Consider the following 18,572-nt stretch of genomic DNA (forward strand, 5'->3'; position numbering starts at 1 on the left):
ATTTACACGAAAATAAATAAATAAAAAATAATGGATTTATTTTTTCTCAACCTAAAATTTAAATTATATGCATAATAATGATCTGAAGGTACCATATGTGAAAGCTGATTTCCTCTACTTTTTAGAAAATATTTTATTCAGAATTTTTTGAAACAGAAATTTGGAGAAAATAATTATTGTTTGAAAAAAAAAAAAATAATTAAGGGCAATATATTCAGAGAACTACTGCGCGAGAACTATGAAAGATACGCCTGACCTGAAGGTACCATATGAAAGCTCATATCCTCAATTTTTAGCACTTTACTCACGTTAGCAGTCGTAACATCGATCAGGAGCTAATAATCTACCATAACTGTTTTAACCATTTCCACAAAAAATTATATTCATAATAAAGATCTGAAGGTACCATATGAAAGTTGTTGATCTCCTCTATTTTTAGAACATATTTTATTCAGATTTTTTTGAAACAGAAATTTGGAGAAACTAAAGAATTTTTTTTTTTTTTTTTTTTTGAGAAAATAATTATTTTTTTTTTCAAAAAAATAGAATTTTAAGTGCAATATATTTAGAGAACCACTGTGCGGGAATTATAAAAGATACACCTGATATAAAGGTACCATATGAAAGCTGACATTCTCTACTTTTAGAAAATATTTTATTTAGTATTTATTTTAAAGAGATATTTTGAGAAACAATTTTTGTAATAAAACATATAATTTTTATATAAACAACTAGCGGGCCCGGCTAACGTTGTCTTGCCTAGCAATATTGTTGATGTATAATTTTCGGCGTTCTACTTATATGATAGTTGATATTGAAAATTTAACATTTGGTTCCCTTTTAAGGTTAGCCTCCATATAACGGTACCCCCAATATTCAACATAATTGCTTCTAATTTTATATTAGCTATACTTATTGAGCAGAAAATCTCCATAATTAATAATATCAATATTGACCCAAGTATTCGGATAGCTCCCATATATATATCCCTTAATATTCGGTATTTGGCTGAAATTTTTTATTCGCCCAAGCTTCCAAATATCCCTCATATAATTTTGAAATCTAATCGGCAGTAATTTGGTTGTTTTATTTGGTAGAATGAATCGTACTAAAAGTATCTATATTGGTCCACTCTTTGAGGTAGCTCCCATATAACGGTACCCAAAATATTCGGTATTTTGGGGAGTTGGTTCCAGTGTGTCAACCAAAGTGGTAGTAATGTTTTATTTGGTCAAAATTTTCTCATAGAGTTGGTCTAAAGTATTAAAAAGGCGCCATACATATTTGAAGTTCTTAACCCTTTTTCCAACCTGAGTGTCTGTACATTATTTTTAAAGAGCATGGGCAACCTACTATCTCATAGTGTTGTAACATTGTTCCCATATAAATGTCCCAAACCATTTAAGTAATCTACATATTAGAAGATATGAAAAGTTAGATTTAAGTTTAAGTTTAGTTGATATATTAAGGTATTTGCAATTTTATAGTCACAGGTTCAATACTAAAAAAACATCACTTGTTTTTTTGATATATACTTAATGAATTTTTCACAGAAAGTGGCATCGTATATTAGTTTTCTCTGTGATACACATTTGTGGTATCGGATATATGCGAGGTGTTGTGTTTATGAGTTCAAAGGCATTGACCAACGATTAGGCATATAACCACCATATAATGGTACCATTGGAAAAAATCAAAATTTTCAATAATTGACAAATGACCAAATATCTCAAAATAACAACTACGACGTGGTGCAATCATAATAGCTCGATACTAAATTCGTGGAAATGCAAATATGCTTCATATGCTTTGCGGTTTTCGATTTTTTCTCACCTTTTAAACCTTCCCTGAAGCTCCACGAACATTTGAAGACTAAGATAAGAAAAATCCGCTCAGCCGTACTCGAGTTTTAGCGAGACTAACGAACAGCAACTTTTTTCAAGTCAAAGACAATCCAATTGATTGTAGAAAATTAACATATTTTCCATAACTGACAATTACATAAAGATATACGCTGTCATTTTTGACCAAAATATGTCCAAAAAGAACTACGAAGAGATGAAACCATAAATGTTCGGTATAAAATGTGTGGAAATGCTAATGTCTTTCAAAATATATTTTGCAACTTTTTCGCGGATTTTTCTTAAAATGTTCTTTCATTAAAACCTTTCCACTTCAATTACAGACTACTAACAGAAACTTTAAGTCAAATCGGTCCAGCCGTTTCTTTAAAATAATTTTTGCAAGATTTTCGCGGATTTTTCTCCCACCGTAATTACCGACAACTGAAAACAATTTTGAGTCAAATCGGTCCAGCCGTTCTCAATTGATGCGTTAGTATACATTTTTTTGGCTCCATTTTTATATATATATAGATATATTCAGAGAACCACTGCGAGAACTATAAAAATATTACGAACAGATATTTTGAAAAAAAAACATTTTTTAATGAAACATATAATTATACCCTACACAAATATGTTGTCAGGATATTATAGCTTTGTGCAGCCCCAAGAGTTTGTAACGCCACGAATTATTGGTCCTAGGCCCACCTAAGTATACCGATCGTTATATCTCGACCAGCTGAGTCGATCTAGACATGTGTGTCCGTCCGTCTGTCCATATTTTTAATACTGGCCACAGTTATGGACCAATCTTCACTAAATGCATGTATGATGGATTCTACTCAATGAAGGCCTAGTTGACCTTTATAATGATACCAATTATATTCTCTTATATATTTACAGGTGCTTACGTACTGAGATATTATTTAGTAACCCATTGTCACACTAGAGGGTGGAAACATTGCGCTGATCGCTTTGAAATTTTCCATAAGATTCCAGTTGGGGTCTATAATTTTCCGCGATGATCAGATAATAATTTTGGGATGAAGTGGGTCGAAAACTTAATTTTTTGTGTTGTTTTCGACTCTATCTACAGGCCATAATTATAAGCAGAACACCACAACACAACTCACGGTAAAGGAAATCTGGACAAGTAATTAGAAGGGCTATACTGAATATTCGTAAAATTCGGAATATATGTCAGTGTAAGGAAGAGGTGCTGTGCTGACCTCTAATCGGGAAAGAGAGGGCAAATATCACGAAATATTGCCCATGCTCGGAATAAACATCAGCAAAAAGATAGAGTTCCGTGGTAGTTGTGTAGGGTATCGTATGGTCGGCCCCGTCCAACTATACTGCTCACTGGTTTTTATATAAAGTACTATTTTTTTTTGCAACAAAAAATAATTATTATCTGTAAATTTCTTGTTAAAAAAAATCTGAATAATATATTTTCTAAAAGTAGAGGAGATCCGCTTTCATATGGTACCTTCTGATCATTATTATGAATATAATTTAAATATATAATTTCATAGTAAAACCGAATTTATTTTCCGTGGACTCTGTTATACCTTATTACAAATTTGTTACACTGAACACAACCAAACATACTGGTTTGTGTCTTTGCTAGTTAAATTCGAATTTATGACATGATTATTTTTATAATTCCATAACTTCTAATCACCTTCTTCCAAGGTGACTAGTCACTTTATTATATACAAATTTAAAACGTAAATTGTAGTGTTTTTCTTTTATTTTTTTTTTTCTATCCCCATATTTTCTTTCAACACAGGAAACAATTTTTTAATTGATTTGAATTTGCATCACAATTTACCGCCATATGTATTGAAAAAAAAAAAAAATAGAAACAAAAACGTATCATATGGGCCTGGCCTTTGAAGCTTATCAGTTATAAGCCTTTGTTGTTGTTATTGCTGTAATATTTTAAATATTTATTTATTATTTATATTTCATATTTGTATACCCTGCACAATAAACAGGGGAGGTATATATGAAATTTGTCATTGCGTTTGCCACACGTGGACTCATATCAAGAGTGCCTACTATTTTAGATATTTTCAGGGTCCTTGCCGCATATTCCAAGCGAAGTGTCTTCAATTGGCCATTCTTGGGTTCTTGATTGATATAAAAAATAGTTGTATGATCATGGTCCAAGACACATTCTCCAAACGAAGTGGATGTAAGTTCTTAATTGGTAAAAAAAACAACTTCTTTGCGGATTTTTTCAACTTCTTCCCGACCACTTTTTCGATAGTTTAAAGGTCCTATTCGAATTTCGAAAATCTGCAATTTATTATTTTTTATTTATTTTATTTTTTAGAATAAAATAAAAATTCTCTCGTGCCAGAAAAATTTAACTATTATAAATGACCATCTCATGGTGAAGGGTATCGAAAAGTTCGACCCTGCCGAATATATCGACATTTTCACTTGTTTACATTTTGTGTTCTATAATAAATATTGTTTGTGTGTTTACATTGACATTCACTTGATTTGTCGTAGAGGCGTAAATAATTTGTTAAACAGCGTTTTTGTTTTTTTTTCTTGTCGGCAGATAGGTTTTTTCGCACGAGTCTCTCTGGATTGGTCTCTTTGTTCGTTTGAATGAGTAATTGATTCCACTGTTCTTTATTTATTTTAATTTTTATGCCACTTTAACGACATGGTAATGCATTTAACAAAAATGGGGGTTAAATAAATTATTGCACTTTAATTAAATATCAGAGCACAATTGTGGGGAAGTTAAATGGAAACACTTTGTTCTAAAAGCGAGTCAAAATGTCGTTAAGTTCGGCTGGTAGGAACTTTAATTTAAAATACCAGTAATCGGGACCTTCATAAATGGCAGACTTTTAAAAAATATTTTATTCAGAATTTTTCAAAAACGTCCGTATAGTCCCAAAATATCGAATATTAGCGAGGGGATCTCTAGTACAAAATAAAACTAATAATGAAAGAAGTAAAGTCAAACGGCGTCGACCATATGGGTATATTAAACAGGACTATTATCATGAAATTGGATGATATAAATATGTGAATTTTATCTAAATGTGAATCGATCTAGATTTATCAATAAACATGTCATTCGTTTGTAACAATGGGACAAAAGTATGTAAATCGACTTCAAACAAATATAAATAGGTCCATCCGTTGGGCTATATCTGTATTTCTAGAATACGCAACTACGTAATTATATGCTCAATTTTGTAAGTTGTGTTAAATTTGATGTCAATCTGACAAACATGAGGAGTGTGATGTACAATTTACTTAAAATCTGACGAAAATATATATGGAAGCTATATCCAAATATGAACCGATTTCAACGAAAATTGTCACAGGTTAGGTTATACTAATTTGTTCCTATCAGCCATATATTGGTTCCTTGGTGCGTCAATTACTTAAAATCAATGTACAATATAAGGGAGCTATATCTAAATCTTGACCGATTTTCACGAAACTTGGCTGAAATCATACTAGGCTCAATTCAGTACGTTATACCAAATTTCGAGCAAATCAAAAGATATATGTGGACTTTGAGGCACCATTTAGATGAAATCGGAAGAACCTATATATGGGAGCTATATCTAAATTTTGACCGATTTTCACGAAACTTGGCAGCCATCATTCTTGACTCAATTCAGTACGTTATACCCAATTTCGAACAAATCGAAAGATATATGTGGACTTTGGTGCACCATTTAAATGAAACCGGAAGAACCTATATATGGGAGCTATATCTAAATCTGGACTGATTTTCACAAAACTTGGCAGATATCATTCTAGGCTCAATTCAGTACGTTATGCCAAATTTCGTGCAAATCAAAAGATATATGTGGATTTTGGGGCACCATTTAGATGAAATCGGAAGAACCTATATATGGGAGCTATATCTAAATTTTGACCGATTTTCACGAAACTTGGCTGAAATCACTCTAGGCTCAATTCAGAATGTTATGCCAAATTTCGAGCAAATCGAAAGATATATGTGGACTTTGGGGCACCATTTAGATGAAATCGGAAGAACCTATATATGGGAGCTATATCTAAATTTTGGCCGATTTTCACGAAACTTGGCAGCCATCATTCTTGACTCAATTCAGTACGTTATACCCAATTTCGAACAAATCGAAAGATATATGTGGACTTTGGTGCACCATTTAAATGAAACCGGAAGAACCTATATATGGGAGCTATATCTAAATCTGGACTGATTTTCACAAAACTTGGCAGATATCATTCTAGGCTCAATTCAGTACGCTATGCCAAATTTCGTGCAAATCAAAAGATATATAGGGACTTTGGTGTACCATTTACATGAAATCGGACGAAACTATATATGGGAGCTATAACTAAAATCTGAATCGATTTTCCCCAATTCCAATAGGGTTCGTCCTTGGGCCAAACAAGTGAGCTGTGCCAAATGTCATCCAAATCGGATTATAAATGCGATCTGTACTTTGTTTACAATTTAACACCAACAGACGGACGGACATGCATAAATCGACTAAGAAAGTGATTCTATGCATATTCTCAAAAGGAACTATGGTTCTATCTCCATCTTTTGCCTGTTACAAACATATGCACAATGACATAATGCCCTGTACCACAATGTGGTGATAGGTTTAAAAACACTGTTTCAATTAATTTATTGTTAAAAAAAATAATTTCGGATTTCGCGACGAAGCCAACCCCTCTGGCGCTTTTATATGTGGGCTATACCACAACTTGGGCCGATATTCACATCTTCAATGCCTAACACTCTAGGAGCACAAATTGCAAATCCTTATCTTAAATGAAGCGGGCTTCATCGTGATTTCAACAGGCAGACGGGCATACATAAATCGACATAGAATTGTATTCTGATCAAGAAAATAATGAATATATCGAGGTGTTGCATCAAACGCAATGACAAATTTATTATACATTCCACCTTATGTTGGCATCATTGTACACTATTACAATCCGATGTTTCACACATCGGCTCGAACTAACACCTCTTCCACCAGGCAAAACATGACATGGATGGATCATACACTGCACGGTTCTGACCTTACATCTGATGACTACATTTTATTCTCGCACATCAAGAAAAAAATGAGTGGTAAACGATTTTCGCCATCAGAAGGTAGTAACGAATCATAGCGAAAGAAATGCTTCAACAATTGGTTTGAAGGCCCAACAATATAAAGCATAGTGCACAACTATTCAAAAAAAAAAGAAATTTTTATTACAAATATTCGCCTAGTTGTCCTCAAATATACAAAGCTACAGGTGGTAATTCCATATTACCCCCTTGGGTATTAGTCACCACCTTCAAAAAGTAATTAAAAAAATCCGTCCTATATTAACTAAAAGTTTAATAAACATAGTAACATGATATTTTTTTTAATAAAATAATATCTCATTAATACGTCACCGCAGAAAGATTCACCAACGCCGATTAGGACCGTGTCGAGACTGAGTCATTGATTAATTACTTCATGTAGAGTGTTCAAAAAATTTGTTTTTAATCAATTTTGGTTGGGGCGTTGTGATAAGAAATGTCATTAATATCGCATAAATATTTGTAAAGTCACAAGTGAGTCACGTTAAAATTTTTATAAATGCTTGGATATTGTCTACAAAAAATAGTAATAATAATAAAAATAAAAGCAATCGTTTGTGTTATAAAATGATAAATGGGTTTGGAAACCTGAACATTTAAATTAGGGAAAAATTGGCGGAACTTAAAATTGTAGCTGTAAGTAGGGTCTATTCAATAGATTTTTATTCGAGGATTGAATTTCTCTATTTAATTCCGATCTAATTCCATCCATTTCAATACTCAATTCTAGGCATCAGAAATTTACTTACATTAAAATATGATTTTCATACCTGAAAAAATAAGATAATATAAAAATTAATGGTGAGTTCTAAACCAAGTGCGAAAAATAAAAAAATCGAAAATGTATGTTGTTTTTGACGGATTTAACAAGATTTTGTTAAATATTGTGAATTATGTAATTGACAACACATACATATATTGTCACCCAACGTTGAGCTTGCTTTATTGACGCCAACGTGGGACCTGCTTCATTGATACCCAAGGTCGAGCTGCTTCATTAACACCCAACGTGGAGCGTGCCTTATTGGCGCAACACGAGTTTCTTCACTTGCGCTCCACGTTAGGCGCCAATATAGCTGCTCGTGAGCGGAGCTGGTATGGCTTCACCCGAAACAACAAGATTAACTTTTTACTCCTTGTTTAGGAACTACTTCCAGCTTTTGTCCGAGTTCATCAACTTGGGCAAGTGTGGTTAATGTTCTTAAGCCTTCAGTGTTCGCTAAACGAGTTAGAATCGGAGTGTCGCTGATTTTATTGAAAATAGATCGAGCTTAGGTACTACTTATTAAAAGCAAGATTCTTCTCTAGTATTGGTTGTATGAGAAAGTATTAATAACAGTGATATAGTTGTTGGTACTATTTAAAGATTATGTACATAAGTAACCGTTACTTTCAAATATTTAAAAAAGAGTTGCATTTTAGTATTTAAATGATTAATAAAACGTATGTGTTTATACTATAGTAAATAACATTTTATTAAAAATAGAGTTGATCCGCTTATCCCTTCTAAATAATTCGTAAAATTTTAAGTGAGTTATTTATGCTCTTTCGAGTCGAAGTTTTGTAATGAAAAGGAAAGCCAGGAGAAGAACCTACGTACCCACCATTATGCGACGCGTTTCGCCGTTGGTTAAGCGGCTCATCAGGCATATTCGGCTATGTGGCTATTCTTTTCTTATAAAAATATTTTTTAAAGATCCACACTTATAAATAATTCTTTTAAAAATATGTTTAAAAAATTACGCTCATAAATAATCCTTTAATAAAATCCTCAACTTCTTAAAAAAATATTTTTTTATCCACGCTTACAAAATAATCCATAAAAAATATTTTTTTTAAATCCGGCTATAAATAATCTTAAAAATATTTTTAACAAATATCAGCTCCTAAAGATAAATCTAAAAAAAAATAATTCCTTGAAATTCCGGTCTATAGAAAAATATTTTTAATAAATTGTCGCTTGGAGAAAAAACGTAAGATAAATTTCCGCTATTAAAAATGTTGTTATTATAAAAAAAAACTATTAAATTTTAATTATTTATTTAAAAGAACATTTATTTGAATTTTGCCTGTAAGGGCGATGATCATTTGAATGAATTTTAAAATCAGTTTTTTTTTTTATTTTTCGATTCGAGCTTAATGAAAAAAATATTTTAAAAAATATGTATAAAACATTAAAGCTCAAATGTAGCTCTTAAAAAAGACACCTTCAATTTTAACTTTTTATTATATTGCAACCCAATTTCCCATAATTCACATCCAAAAAACTAATACTAATACGCCAATGTAGACGCATAAAATGCAATTGTCATGTATGTCAATTGACAGCAACTGCCTTGGGCTAAGGTCAAAAGATAAACGACAACAAAACAAACAAACACACACACAATGGTCGTTAATGACATGACACTGTCATCGGGGTTGATGACGTTGGCAGTAGGTGGTGCCAGGTGTAACGTGCAAAAAGAAAAAAATGACAACGCAAGCTGTAAGCCAAATGTGATGTTCAGAAACATCACATGCAATAAATTGAAATGAATCAGGGTGTATTAGATGGGGTAGTGCTAAAAAATTATAAAAATTCGTCTATATAAAAACAACTAATTGCAAATTTTGTCTATACCAAAAAATAAAATTATGGCTAATTTTTCTTACACAAAAAATATTTTTAAATTTTTTCTATATGAAAAATATTTTATAGATTTTTTGTACGAAAAATTTTTGTCATTTCCACCAATAGGTCATCTCTAGAACACTAATGCACAAAATATTACGATAGCGGTGATTGCAAAATACGTATTCTCTTTTTGTCTCTTTTCGACAGTCATTTTTGATGATTATCTCTCAGTTACGCTTTCACATACTTACTCTCAATTTAGTTCTGTTCAACTCTGCTTTAGAATGTCTCTTCTAGAAACTCTATTAATAAATTAACTTTTTAACCATAAATGCCTTCTAAAACATCTCACTCATCTAATTAACCCCTCATTACAATAGAAAATGCTATAATAACAACAACTCGTCAACAAATGTCGTGGAAATACCACATATTGTAATCATGCAGTTGATAACCCATACGCTCTCTCTTTCCCTCCATCCACTTTAAAATAGTCTCTTACAGTTTTATCTTGCATTGAAGAAAACAATATCAAAACAATACCTGTCTCGGAGAAGGCAATGTACGGCAAATGGGTGAGTGAGAGAGTTGGAGTGGGAGAGATCATGCTGAGGTTAAAAAAAAGAGTCACAAGCACGAGATGATTTCTTTATCTTGAAATGCCTTCTAAAACATGCCCCCTTCCAATTAACCCCTTATTACAATAACAATTCAATGTAATATTTGCAATAATAATAACAACAACAAAGTTACTGCCAATCATGCATTTTTGTAACTCATACGCTCTCTCTCTCTCCCTCCATCTCTTTTACAGTAATCCCATGCGAAGAGTTGTTTGTAAACAATTGGGATAATCCCGTTTAATCTTGCATTGAAGAAAAACAACAAAACAAAGCAACACCTGCTTCAGAGAAGGCAATGTACAACAAATGAGTGAGAGAGAGTTGGAGTGGGAGCAGAGCTTAAAGAAAAAGAGTCGCAGGCACGAGATGATGTCTTTCTTTTATCAGTGTGGCTTTGCACCAAAGACTATTAATAGAAAAGGCATGGTTTTTGTTAATTATTAATCCTATATTATCCTTATGTCACCCTGTTTACATTTGTTTTAACTTTAGATGTCCCCATCTAATTAACCTCTCATTGCAATAACAATTCAATGTATATTTGTATATTTGCAATAATATTAATAATAATAACAACAACAAAGCAACTGCCTTTAAGAGCCCACATTTTGCAATAATGCTTTTTTGTAACTCATACGCTCTCTCCCTCCATCTCTTTTACAGTAATCTCATGCGAAGAGTTGTGTGCCAACAATTGGGATGATCCCGTTTTATCTTGCACAACAAAACAAAGCAACACCTGTTTCAGAGAAGCCAAAGTACAGCAAACTGGTGAGTGAGAGAGTTGGAGTGGGAGAGATCAAAGTCGAGCTTAAAGAAAAAGAGTCGCAGGCACGAGATGATGTTTGTTTTGTCGTGTTTTTTATCTGTGTGACTTTGCTCCAAAGACAATTAATGAAATGAATGAAAGAAGGGGCAGGTTGTTTTTTTCTTGATACAAAACAAAACACGAGCAATATTAATATGTATGTAGATGCGTGTGTTTATATTTGTGTTTGATAGTAAGAAAAAAAAAACAGCAACAAGTGTGAACAACTGATGTGTTGTATGGATTTCCTTTATTTTTTTGTGTGTTTCTGTTTGGTTTTGCTGTGTTTAGTTGTTGGCGAAGCTTAGTTTCAAAGTAACCGTCAAATCGAAAGGTAATCAAAAACGAAACGATGGTGCTCGCTTTACAATAAATACAGAGAGACAAAAAAAGCAAAACAACATATGCACGTGATAATACAATAAAAAAACAACAACAAAGATATTATTATGGGGTGAACTCTTGATAAATGTGATATATAGAGCATTGTCAGTCTGTGTTTGACTGATTGATGCATTTTGAAAATAGAGCAGCAGCAATAGTAGTAGTGTTGTTGTTATTGTCATTGTTGGATGCGATTGCTTAACCCCATAACTAATACATGGGCGAGTGTGTGAATCAAGTGTGATTTAATCGGGTATTGTGTGTTATTAGGCCATTCATTCATCCATCCATCCATTGTTGGCTTGCTGTGGTAGGCGCTGCAGGGATGGATACCTTTCTAATTTCAAACACAATTGATGTTTTGCAATACAAAGCCCGCTTGATGGACTGCATATCAATTCTGATATATAAATATCAAAAGTGAAAGATAATTATAGTGGGTGTGGGTGGTGGTAAATCATTCAAAAAACAGATGTACATATGGTTTCGTGTAAAAAAAAACAAACAAGCAACAACAAAAATCTATGTGAAATCGTATCTTTGTTTTTACGGAATTAGCAAAAAAAAAAATAATAATAATTGTTTTTTATTTCTGCAAAATCCAAAGGGAAACAAATTAAAAAAATTATAAAAAAAACATTTCTTTGGAGACATGGCAGGTGGATCATTTGTATAAAATATAGAAAAACAAAAGGAAAAAATATGACCATAAGGAAAAATTGTGAATTTACAAAAACATAAAAAATGAAAAATCATTCAAAAAAAAAAAAAAAACTGTGTTTACGGATAGGTTTTGTTGTTTGGGGAAACTTGTTTTTTTTTTCACTGCACGTTTGACACAGTGCAACAAGCGATTCGTTTTGAAATTTGAATATGGAAATTAAAAAAAAAATATCAAACTCGATCAACAGGTTAACCGACGACATAATTTTTAATTTGTTTAAATAACCCAGATTTAGATAAACAAAAGCACAAATAAAAAAATAACAATGAACGAATTGTTTCGATTTCATTGAAATTAGAAGACCCAAAATAAAACCTTATAAATATGTTTTTCTATACAGAAAAAAATAAACCAAAAATTTCTCTAACAATTTTTTCAGTATCTACGTAAATTAAAAAAATAAAATATTTTTTTTTAAATAACTATTTAAATATTTAATTTTTTATAAAAGAAATATTTCAATTATTTTATGAAATAAAACATTTAAATTATTTTATAAATAAAATATTTAAATTTTTTATTATTTTTTTTAAATATTCCAATTTATTTATAAAAAATATTTCAATTTGTTTATAAAAAAATATTTCAATTTTTTTATAAAAAATATTTAAATTTTTTTATAAAAAATATTTCAATTTTTTATAAAAAAAAATATTTAAATTTTTTTATAAAAAATCTTTAAATTTTCCTTGTTCATAACTTTGAAAATAATAGGGCAGTCTAAATAACCCAAATTATTTTTGATAATTTTTTGGAATCATATTCCGGAAGTCACAACATCGAAAACCGTAGATGAATCTAAACAATATGAACTAATTCTGATAGAAAATAATCTCATCTTTATATTGGAATCATTATTATTTAATTGTCGAATCAGAGAAGGAAACCAAATGTATTTAATTTTTCGGTCCGTTTTCCTTAACAATTTTCTGGGAACCATAACTTCTGAAACAATAAAAGTATTACAGTAAAATGACTTGATTTTGGAAGGAGATACTCTAAATATTATAGAACCACAAACAGCTTCGATTATAGCATTGAAAATGTCAGAGTTATAACCAAATATATGCACTTTGACATATTCCTTAAAATTTTCCGCAATCACTTTTCAGTGTGGATAACTTCGGAAAAAAATTCGTTACATCTTAAAAATATTACACGATTCGATAGAGGAATATAAAGAGCTATAAATTTCTAAAAATAAGTTTGGTTATAGCTTACCGAACATGTTATAGGCAAAAAACAGTTATAGGCAAAAATATCAAATTACCCAAACATCTCAAATTCTTGTTCAATTTCCGCAATCACTTTCAATTGGTCATCATTTTGAAAATATAGGTACATATATAAAAAAATCACCCTATACTGACAGATAAATGTGTAAACTTTACTATAATATCGATTACATTCACCTATCCCATCAAATAACTAGTTATGACCCGAAATAATCAATTACCAAAAACTTTGAATTTTTTGTTCGTTTTTTGTTAATCATTTTCTGGAGGTCATTATTTAGAAAATAACAGAATCAGGATAATATGAAATGATTATGCAAGAACAGATTCTAGAAATTAAATGGCCAGAAGTAAAATTTATTCTAGCTTGCCAAATACCTGAGTTATAACCAAATTGCATCTATTTTTGTTCATTTTGTGTAATCACCGTCTGGAGGCCATTACATCGAAAATTATAGCAGAATCAGGATAAAATAAAATGATTGTGTAAGAACACATTCTGAAAATTCAATTGCCAGCAATAAAATTGATTCTAGTTTACCAAATACCTGAGTTATAACAAAAAATATGAAATTACCCAAATTGCATCTATATTTGTCATTTTGTGCAATCAAGCTTATGGAAGCCATAACTTCGAAAATTATGGCAGAATCAGGATAAAATAAAATGATTATGCAATGACACATTCTACAAATGTAATTACCTCCAATAAAATTAATTCTAGCTTACAAAATACCTGAGTTATAACCAAAAGTATCAAATTACCCAAATTGCATCTATATTTGTCATTTTGTGCAATCAACCTTACGGAGGCCATAACTTCGACAATAATAACAGTATCAGGATAATTTAATATGATTATGCAAGAACACATTCTAAAAATTAAATTGCCAGTAATAAAATTGATTCTAGCTTACCAAATAACTGAGTTATAACCAAAAGTATCAAATTACCCAAATTGCATCTATTTTTTGTTCATTTTTTACAATCATCTTCTTCTGGAGGCTATAACATCGAAAATAATAGCAGTATCAAGATGATATGAACTGAATTAAAAAAAACAGACTCTGAGTATTACATTACTACCAAAGAAATCTGATCCTGCCTTACAAATATATATATTATAACCGAATGTAGCAAATTACCTCAAATTGACCTATTTTAAGTATTTTGTGTTCAATCACTTTTCAGATGTCATAACTTTGGAAATAATCGGTCAATTGCAACGAAAATATCCTCTTCTGATATAAGATCTTGTATAATTTACAATAATATCAATTATTAATACATAAATGACCACATAAAAGAGATATGCAGAAAATTATGCAATTACTTAGAAATTTGAATATTTTGTTAGTTTTCGGTAACCATATTCTGGAGGCCATATCTTCGGAAATAATAGCAGTATCCGGATGAAATAAACTGATTATGAAAGAGGATCTTCTAAATATTACATTACTAGCAAATAAAAATAATCCAGCTTACAAAAAATCGAAATTATAAACGAAAATATCAAATTACAAAAAATGTTCCTATTTTGGTTCATTTTTTGCAATCAGTTTCCGGAGGCCATAACATCGGAAATAATAGCAGTATCTGGATAAAATGAACCGATTATGAAAGAGGATATTCTAAATATTACATTATTACCAAATAAAAATACTTCAGCTTACAAAAAATCGAAATTATAACCAAAAGTATCAAATTACAAAAATTGCTCCTATTTTGGTTAATTTTTTGCAATTGCCATCCTGAAGCCATAACTTCGGAAATATTAGCAGTATCTGGATGAAATAAACTGATTATGAAAGAAGACAGTTTATAGAGTACATTTTCATGAATAAAATTGGATCTACTTAAACAAATATCTGAGTTATAACCAAAATGATCAAATTACCCAAAATGAACACATTTTTGATAATTTTTTTGCTATTATCTTCTGGAGGCTATAACATCGGAAAAAATACCGGAATCAAAATGAAACAAACAGATTATGAAAGAAGACATTCTAATAAGCATGTTTCCATAAATTCAAGTTCACTCTATCTAAGCAAATTTTGGAGTTATAACCAATAATACAAAAAATTAACCAAATTGCATCTGTTTTTGTTATTTTAATTCAATCACCTTACGAAGTCCATAACTTTGGCAATATTTGGTGTATCTTGACAAAATAACATAATTTGAATACTACAGACCCTTAACATTATTACAATATACAATACCATTTACCAGATCCAGTTGCCGGTATATAGGGTATTGGTTATTGATACCAAAACAAAATGCTACTATCGCAAAAAAAAAACATGAAGACGAAACAAAAAACTTGGTAACTGATATGACCAAATACTATCGGATCGGGGTAAAACAAATACAAAAAATAAAACACAACAACACAAGAAATCCCGATATAAAATAGAAAATAATAACAATAACAATAAAAACAACAACTGCACACTACTGATAAACAAATTCGATTCGATGGCCATGATTGAATGAAGTGTGGTGAGAGCGATTTTGGTTTTTAGTAAGCAACAGACATTCAAAGGTAGAACCACTAGGCAGGCAGTCAGAGCAAGGCAGTTAAACGGAGGGATCATTTTGAAAAAAAAAAATAGAAATTAGGTGAAGAAGAGTCACACATAAAATAAGGTGGGGTTTTACAAGAAGAAGAAGAAAAAAATAATTTTATTTTTTTTATTTATTTATTTATTTTTTTTTTTTTTTTTTGTAATTCGAAGATAAAATATCGTGGATAAGAAAAATTGCTGTAAACTATTGAAAATTTACAATTAATACTTTTTTTCTTATCACCAAATGTTTTTCCATTTTTTTCTGTTTATTTCCAAAAATCCAGTGAAGTGTGGCCGACGCCGTTCTGCTTTATCAATTCCATCGAAAAAACAGCCATTTGATAAGGAAATTCACACAGGGGGCAGCAAAAAACGGAAGAAAAACGATTTGGCATATCCATGACAGCTAACGGCGGAACATATGGTACTAATATCCAGAATAATAACCCCTCATCGAGTGCCATAGCCAATGGCTACAATATGTCGGACCACGAACACAGCCACTCCCACCAGACACCTGCAAATGGTGTAGAGCTAACAGAGAACTTCTATATCAACAATCGCAATAAACGAAAACATAATCTCAAGATCCAAGTCCAAATAAATGCCACGGGAATTTATCTACGTCGCGAGACACCCGATCATGATCAAATCACGGAACAGCTGATCCGCATGGAGGATATTATTGGTAGCTATTGTGGTGGTAAGATAAAGAAAAAGACACGCGGTGTGCTACAATCCTGCAAGCGGAAACCCGAAGTGGATGAGGAACAACATCACAGTGAGGACTCCTCGGCTAGTCAACCGGATAATAAGGATATTTCCGCCTATTTATATATCTATGCCTATGTTAGAAAAGAAAAACCCCTTAGGCGGATGCGTACTGTGAGAATATTGCGATTCCGCTCATTTTTAACGTATGAAGAGAATTTAAAATCCGCAGAGAGATGGCAAAGAGCCATCAGGATCAACAAGGGCCCCGATATGCATACCTATGCCCGGAAACCTTTATTGATTTTCTTAAATCCCAAATCCGGTTCGGGCAAGGGTAGGGTAATGTTCCAGAAACAAGTGATCCCAGTGCTCAAGGAAGCGGATATACCTTATGAACTGATTGTTACAACACATGCCAATTTTGCTCGGGAAATGGTGCGGAAACGTCAAGATTTGACACAAAAATACAGCGGCATTGTGGTGGCCTCAGGGGATGGTTTATACTTCGAGGTCCTTAATGGCATTATGGAGCGACCCGACTGGAGAGTGCTGACACGTGACTTGCCCTTGGGTATTATACCCTGTGGTTCGGGTAATGGTTTGGCCAAAAGTATTGCCCATTGCTACAATGAACCTTACGAACCGAAACCCATTGTCAATGCCACCCTGACATGTGTCTCAGGCAAGTGGGCCCCACTCGATGTGGTACGCATTGAATTGCTGTCCAAGGAAAAACAGCAGCAGGAATTGTTTTCCTTTTTAGCGGTGGGTTGGGGTATAATAGCTGATGTCGATATTGAAAGTGAAAAGCTGAGATCGATTGGCTCCCAACGGTTTACCCTGTGGTCCATACATCGTATATTACATCTAAGGACATATAAGGGAAAACTGTCATATCTACCCTGGAAGAGGACGAATGCTGAAACAATAAACGCAGAATCCCTAAGGCACAAGGTACGCAAATCAGGGTCCACCTCAATTTTGCGACGTTTTCAAGATGCCTTGGATGAGGAGGAGGATGATGCTATGGCGGGAAATCGTAACCATGGTTTTTCCGATGCCTGTGATGGTGAGGATAACTCCGAATTTGCTGACATTATATCCCAATCCACATATCGTGTGGACAGTTGGGCCTCTGCCAAATCCAATGCCACTGCCTACTACTCGATACCCGGCCACTCGCTAAGATCTAATCGTAGCGTGGCCACAATACAAAGTCGAATTGAGGCAGCCAATGCAGAATTCAATACCCAAAGACCAAAATCAAAAATACCTGCCATCACTGAACCCCTGGCTGGGGAATGGATTTCTGAAGAGGGTGAATATGTTATGGTCCATGCGGCATATACCACACACTTGGCATCAGATTGTTATTTTGTTCCTGCCTCTAAGCTAAATGATGGTATCATTTATTTGGTTATCATCAGAGCTGGAGTGAGCAAATCTCAAATGGTACAATTTCTGTTAAATCTTAGTTCCGGTACCCATTTGGCAGAGGCTCCTACATCTCATATGCAAGTCATACCTGTGACGGCATTTCGCATAGAACCTGATTTAAGTGAGCCAGGAATACTTACAGTCGATGGGGAAAGGGTACCCTATGGTACACTGCAAGCAGAAATTTTCCCAGGCCTAATTAAGACCATGGTTCCCAATGTTCCAACGACGGCAGCAGCAGCAGAATAAAAAGATGTCATATTTAAATGGAATTTATTTTTCACAGTGAATAAAAAATGAACAATGAGGAAGATATTCGTCCGCTACATCCAACCCACCCCTTTTCCAATGAAGGCGGAGGAGGAAGCCAGCAGAACATTGCGTGTAAAAATTCATTTAAAATTCTGCGCCTAAACAATGTTGTAAGCAAATAATAGAAATTATTTCCCATTAGAGAAACGGACAGAAAAGAGAGAGAGAGAGAGAGA

General features: G+C 32.5%; 1 protein-coding gene across 1 annotated transcript; it reads left to right on the forward strand.

Annotated features, from left to right (window-relative positions):
- Nucleotides 1-16,332: 16,332 nt before the first annotated feature.
- Nucleotides 16,333-18,333, forward strand: LOC133321730 (sphingosine kinase 2). Its single transcript, XM_061530811.1, has one exon. The coding sequence runs from the start codon at nucleotides 16,333-16,335 to the stop codon at nucleotides 18,331-18,333; it is 2,001 nt and encodes a 666-aa protein (XP_061386795.1).
- Nucleotides 18,334-18,572: the final 239 nt, after the last annotated feature.

This window comes from Musca vetustissima, unplaced genomic scaffold (genome assembly GCF_032173495.1).
Source record: "Musca vetustissima isolate MV318-11 ecotype Yass unplaced genomic scaffold, APGP_CSIRO_Mvet_v1 utg21051, whole genome shotgun sequence".
NCBI lineage: Eukaryota > Metazoa > Arthropoda > Insecta > Diptera > Muscidae > Musca > Musca vetustissima.

Bases quoted from the DNA above. Each gene is read 5' to 3' on its own strand.
- LOC133321730 (XM_061530811.1), top strand. From the start codon at position 16,333: ATGACAGCTAACGGCGGAACATATGGTACTAATATCCAGAATAATAAC.